Genomic DNA, 6,831 nt, shown 5'->3' with positions numbered 1-6,831 from the left:
GCTTCAGCCTGATGCCGTCCACTAGAGCTTTCTGCGAGGGCGGGAACGGTCCCCATCTGGGCAGCCTCTGCAAGAACTGCCAGCCGCAAGTGGATACTGAGCCCTTGAAATGTGGCCAGTGCGACTGAGAAATGGAATTTCTAACTTTATTTTAATTAATTAAAGAGGAAATTTAAATAACCACACGTGGCTCATAGCTACCAAATTAGACGGCACAGTTTCGGAACCTGCTGCCGGGCGCTCGTGTGGAAAGTGCCCCCCTGCAGGCTGATAAACTTGCTCCTTTTGGACTCCACGAATGCTAGGAGGAGTCATTGGCTTGCTTGCTCTTAAGTCATTGGTTTCCCTGTCTTCAAAGTGTGGTTAGTAATCACAAGGTGTTGGGGGAATCCGGTGCAAGAATTGACAGTCACAATGATAATCAATGAAATAATTGATAATAACAGTTATCAGCCTTCAAATATGGGTCAGTGCTTTGTCAGGATTCTGTGGCTCTGGGTTCTATGAACACGTTTCTCTCCTGGAAGCCCCACGATGACTATTGAAGACATTGCTCACTTGCAAAGCTCCCAACAAATGCAAGTCTCAGTGGGACTATGGATGTCCCATGCTCATCAGCACACTTTGGATGCCCCTAGAGAGGGGCCACAGTGACCAGGGCAGGGGAGACCTTTGGTGTCTAAACGCCCTGAGTTTCAATCCCGTAGAACCAGATGACCATGGGAGGGTTACTTAACCTCCTGGAAACCCTACCTCCCTCTCAGTGAAATAGACCCATGATGCTTGTGGCATCGGGCTGTCAGAAGCGATGATAGGAGGTCCTGTTTGAAGTGCCAAACACAGTGCCCAAGGCACCCACCAGACGTCAGTCCTGTCCCTCCCCACGGAAAACAATCATTGATTTTGATGACACATGGAGGATGAATGGTAGCCTTTGAATGCCTGACTAAGGGCTACTGGGAACATTACAAAGGAAAATTCTGTGGGTCTGGTTGCAGTTCTTATGGAATGCGGTGAGAACTTCGGCTGTTTCTAAACCCCTGTCAGATGCCTTGACATTTCTAGACTAAAGTCAGTCATCTCCAGTGGGTTTATTTACATGCAACCCAGCAAAGTTTCTGGCTTTTAAGAAAAGAGGCTTTTAAAATCATATTAAAAAGACCTCAAAAGGTTTCCTAGATATCAAACAACCCTTAAAATAATATTTTGATAATTTAATTGTAAATAAATCAGGAACATGTGGATTAAATTTCCATTAAAACACACATGACTTTTAAAATCGGGGAACGGGGTTTTATTGAACTCAGAGCATTTGAGAAAAGCTCTGCAGAGTGGGACAGGGCTCAGAAGGGGTGGGCTGCACCTTGTTCTGCTTTGTTTATAGCCATCAAAGGAAATTTTAGCTGAAATTTTCAGCCTTCGGAAGGTCTGATTTGAAATGGCCTTCATGCCCTGTCCCTGAACCTCAACAGAAGAGGGAAGAGAAGCACCAAGGACCGACTGGATGGCAAAGGAAATGAACTTTCGGTGGGAGTTTTGTTCCTGCAGTCCTATAGAAAGGGCAAGGAGGTCCGGCCATGGGTCCCCATCAGCAGGTGGAGTGATTGAGTTCATCCTCAGGCTACTGCTGAGCCCAGATGTGCGGGGCCAGGGAAGCAGGTGGTCTGGAGATGGCCAGTCCATCATTTCTCGTACATACATCACAGGCACATTCAGACAGACACGCACGTGCACACACACCACGTACTCCAGTGTGACCCGTGGAGGAAGTGACCCACTGCCTTGTTTCTCTCTGATCTTGGGCTCTTTCTTTCCACCCTCTAAATGGACTGGAGGCCACAAGCTAGAGTGGGGACCGGAGACCTGTCCTCCCCTCCCCTGCTCCCCCTGCCTTTCTTCTCCTTCTCTTCTTTCTCCCTCATGTCCTTACCCCTTCCTTCCCTTCCCTCTTCTGCATTCCTTTCTTCATCTTTCCCTGTCTCTCTCCTTTCTTTCTCTCCTCCATGTCTTTCCCCCTCTTCCTTCCCTCCCTCTCTTTTTTCTTCTCTTTCTCTCCCTCGGTTTTCATTGAGTCCCTCTCCCATGCACACCCGGATTTGTAATGCATCCCGTCCAAATCAATCTCAGTTCCTTTCATACTCCAGGAATGCCAACGCTTCTGTCTGTTCTCACCCCCACTGCTTGACACCCCGCACTTGATGACTGTGTCAGGCGATGGGGCACGCCTGCGCACGACGGGAGGCTGCAGGTTCGAAAGGGAGCACGGCCAGTATGAGGCTCCCAGTGGTGTAGCTGAACAATTGGACTTTTTTGATGAGGAGAGACTTGTCTGCAGGCTTGTCTGGGGAGGCCGGGCAGCTGAGCGGTGTTTCAGGGGAGGGAGGGAGTTGAGACAGACCTGCTAATTGCAGGCATTTACAATGGTCCCACGTGTGAGGCCTTGTGCACTCTGTCCACACATTACTGGGTCAGTAAGAGGAGCATAGAATGGGAAGACCTATGACCGGGGTTGACATCCCAGATCCTGCATTTCCCACGGACTAGTTGTCAGTAAAAGCAACCTTCCCAAGACCTTGAAGTCTAATGTTCATTTCTTAAAGGAGAATTTGGGGAACCTTGTCCACCGAGTTCATTTGGAGGGCAAATAGAACTGTGTCTGAGGGGAAACCCTGCACATCGCCAGCTGCCCTTACTGTCAACTATGGTGTCCGACTGGGCTGCCCCACGGCAGTGGTCCTCTCTGAGGGTGTCACCCAGGCCCCAGCAGGCGGACTGGTGGGATCTGGGTGCGGTCCAGCCCTCAGCACCTGGAAGCACCAGGAGGAAGACAGAGGGAATTGCAGGTGGGAGTCTTGACTGCACGTGCCCACTGAAGACAGCCTGGGAACCCCCAGCTCCTTATCACACAGAGGGAGAAGTGACCCCAGTGATAACGGTGACGATGACAAAATCACAGTAGTGCTTCTTATCACAGGGCTCTGTGCTAAATGCTCTCCTGCCTCATTTTATCCTCCAGAGAATCCTGTGCCCCCGGCATCATCATACCCATTTCACAGATGAAGACTTTCTGCAGGGTTCACTGACTCACAGAAAGACACATAAATAGGGGCAATAGGGCTTGGATACTGGAAGTGGAGTCCTCACCACAATCAAGGAAGTTGCTTGTTGTAAGGCTCAGAGGAAAAGAAATATATCCAAATGATTCACCTCTAGAGATCTACTCAAAGACTTTTCTATTAAGACTATGATGACCAACAATTAGTATTAACACTAACATGTTAATGTTAATTCTATTAGCAATTAGTGGTGCCCCTGTTAACACCACTGGTAATCCTGATGACAGCGCACTGTGCCTTCTCTGCTCAACTTTAGTCCCAGCTCACTCATCAAAGTCTGCTAGGGCTTGGAGCGAGGAACACTGAACTGTCTCGAATCCTGTGTTCACACAAATTTGTACGTTGACTCTTAAAACACGTTATTTTTAGATGTGTCCATATTTCACTTATTAAGTAGATACCACCAAGTTACTCTGTAGGTTCTGGCCTCCCTTCTAAGGATGTCTTGTCCTTCCTGAGTCAGTTCCGTCCTGTCTTCTCTGAAAATCATCCCAAGAGCAGCAGCCTTTTTCCCTCCCTGGATGCAGGTGGGATCTCATCACTGGCTGGACTCAGACACGCCCGCTCCCTGCAGCGGTCTCCAAGTTCCAAGTCGGGCAGGCAGTGCTGGGAGACGAGACAGAGCGTGGCGTTGGACCAATCCTTGGCTCTTCTGTGTTCTGGCTAAGTGACATAGCAAAAGCCAGTGGACCTTCTTGCCCTTGGGCTTTCCCTCTGCCCATGGACATCAACAGCTCACTGGGGAGCTCTGGGACACATTGTCAGGATGGCGCCTACAAAGGTCCCGACTCTAACGGGAGAAGGGGGCTCCCCCTCCTGAATGCAGACTCTGTTTATGAACACACAAGGAGATGCTCAGTCAAACACCCTCCAATGTAGAAGAGACTGGAGACGTGGTGGACGCGGACAGACAGATGTGGCCCTGCAAGCAGAAGGGCAGAAATAGGACTAGGTTCAGAATATTCTAGACCTTGGCTTTTCTCGCCTCCAGAGAGAGTAATACCTGCCTCTCAGGGTCATGGTGAGAATGAAATGAGCTACTATTTCCGCCCAAGGTCTAGCACCATCGCTTTAGAACAATGTTTATTCTCTCTTATTCTTCCCAGAGCTGGTGTTTCAACAATGGTGATGGAGAGGCAGGCAGGGAGAGAAGGGGGAACTGGGCCTCACACTCGTGGAGCACTTCCCAGTTCAGGGAGCCCTTTAACAAATATAATCTCAGGGGGAAACTATCACACCCACTTGCAGATCCAGAAACCGAGGCTCGGCAGGCTCCAGTGGCCGCAATGGGTCGCAATGGGTCCCCAGCCGCACCACAGCTCACAGACGTCCCGACTTGTTGGAGAAGTCCAGCTGGGGTTCTGTGGATTCACAGTCAGGGCCACGGACGTTGAGAACATGCCCTGTCTAGGAACAGGCTGTTCTGGGATAATCAGGAGTGGGGCCGGAGCGGGGGCTGACCAGCGAGCCTCTCTTTTTACAGGTTGCTTTCCAAAGATGAAAAAACAAAATCCAATTACCTGTCCCTCAGCGTCTTTAAGAATGAATGTCTTCCTCTTCCAAATTCTTTCTTCAATTCTTGGCTGAAACTTCAAGCTGCGATCACTGCGGGAAAGGGTAGAACTTGTGAGGTGACTTTCTGTTTCTGAGCAGCATGTGTGGTAAAGGACAAAGATTGTAGCATGCCGGCCATACTCCACGCCCTCCCTCTGGCCTCCTCATCCCGCTCACTGCTGCGTCTTGGCTTTTGCTGTTCCTCTGACTTGGCAGGCTCTCATCCCCCAGAACTGCCCTTTTCCTGAGTTCACCAGCCGTTCCACACCCACATTTCCCGCTCCCCAGCCTCCAAGAGGGGAGTAGGGCTTTAATGAACTCTGGTTCCTGACTCTCTCTTTTCTTTCTTTCTTTTTTTTTTTTTAAGATTTTATTTTATTTATTCGACAGAGATAGAGACAGCCAGCGAGAGAGGGAACACAAGCAGGGGGAGTGGGAGAGGAAGAAGCAGGCTCATAGTGGAGGAGCCTGATGTGGGGCTCGATCCCAGAACCCCGGGATCACGCCCTGAGCCGAAGGCAGACGCTTAACCGCTGTGCCACCCAGGCGCTCCTGACTCTCTCTTTTCTACACTCTCTCCAGGGCTCTGCCAAAGGTCAGGCAGCGTCTCCTAGGTGGTGGACATTCAGCCATTGGGCCTCTGCTGGCACTGGCCTCTGCTAGCCACAGCCTCTGTCTCTGTCGTTTACCCTGAAGCCCCAGCACTTCATCTACACGGGCCCTCTGACCTCTGACCCGGGTCCTCTGACCTCTGATCTTTGGCTCCGCATCTGGGCTCCTAACAGCCTCCCCCGCCCCAGGCAATTGTGCGTGCTCTGGCTGGGTGTGTTTCTCCAGGCCTTCAGCAGGAGGGGAAGGTTCTCCCACCTCCACCCTGGTCTTTTTGGGCCCAGAAAGGCGGGGTCTCCCTCTCCCCGCTGCAGGGCATGACCCCAGGCTTCCAACGTGACTCCCCCGCTCACCAGTCACCGGCCCCTCGCCCTGCCCTCCGCATGCGACCGGCTTCTCTCTGGGCCATAGTTTTCTCATTCGGAAAATGATGAGGCTGAACCAGATGCTTGTAAGGGCCTCTCCTGCTTCTATGACATCTTTTTATTTTTATTTTTTTATTTTTTAAGGATGTATTTATTTTAGAGAGTGAGAGCACGAGTGGGAGAGGCAGAAGGAGAGGGAGAGAGAATCTCAAGCAGACTCCATGCTGAGCGCCGAGCCCTGCATGGGGCTCGATCGCAGGACCCTGAGATCACGAGTTGAACCGAAACCAAGAGTCCGAGGCCACCCAGGTGCCCCCATTACCTCTTTTTGAATACTAAGGATATTTTTTCTTCAAGTGATCTCAGAAGAGTTCAAGACCCAAACACTGACTTTTAAAATCACCCTGGTGGGATCTTTATGAATTAATCCTTCACTCAAATTTTTATCGACGGCCTGGATGAACACGGAGACAACCCCATCCGATGTGTGCACAGCCCAGAGGGAGAATAAGATGGTAGATCTCGTGATGCAGTCCTCAAAAAGATGCCAAGAAACTGGAACAAAGAGCTAAATTTGAGTTGACTTTCCTCCTAGAGGAAACGATAGCTGAGCTGAATCTGAAAGAAGATTTTCCTACGAGGAAATGAAGATGTTTCAGCTGTAGCAGGGCAGACACTGGGGACACTAGATTTCTGCTTTCAAATGTCACAGATCCCAAGCTTACAACAGGGCTGTCAAGCACAGAAGATACCAGACTTGATCTCAAGGTCATGGCCATGAGCAGTGGTGGGTGTTGCTTTGAGACAGATGTTTGGTCCCAGTAAAGGTCACCATCCAGGAGGCAAAACCTGCCATCCGTTCATTTGGCAAGTGTCCCTGCAGGAGCTGCTCTGCTAGGTCCTGAGGAAGCAGCAGGGACCAAGGTAGGCAGACCTTTTCTCTGCCAAGCGTACATTCTGGAAGAAGAGTTACATAACGGGACACAGGTAAATGCATACCTAAACTGTACATCACCACACAGGTCACATGTCCATGAATGGTACGTAATGGTACCCAGGTCAACACACGCATGAACGGTACATGATTACGTGCGGATAAGTGTGTACGTAAATAGCACATAACAGCACACAGGTAAGGGGTGCCTGGGGGCCTCAGGTGGTTAAGTGTCTGTCTTCGGCTCAGGTCA

General features: G+C 50.4%; 1 protein-coding gene across 1 annotated transcript in view; it reads right to left on the bottom strand.

Moving 5' to 3' along the window:
* LOC117796097 overlaps positions 1–6,831 on the bottom strand; it is an 18,612-nt gene that overhangs the window by 5,260 nt on the left and 6,521 nt on the right. Inside the window, exons 3-4 of the mRNA XM_034643068.1 lie at positions 4,637–4,721; positions 4,359–4,477 (exon numbers count right to left, since the gene is read on the bottom strand). Of these exons, the coding sequence (XP_034498959.1) occupies positions 4,359–4,477; positions 4,637–4,721 (204 nt within the window). The remainder of the gene's footprint in view (positions 1–4,358; positions 4,478–4,636; positions 4,722–6,831) is intronic.

Source organism: Ailuropoda melanoleuca, chromosome 14, assembly GCF_002007445.2.
Source record: "Ailuropoda melanoleuca isolate Jingjing chromosome 14, ASM200744v2, whole genome shotgun sequence".
Classification (NCBI taxonomy): Eukaryota; Metazoa; Chordata; class Mammalia; order Carnivora; family Ursidae; genus Ailuropoda; species Ailuropoda melanoleuca.
This window is presented reverse-complemented; position numbering and strand designations above follow the sequence as displayed.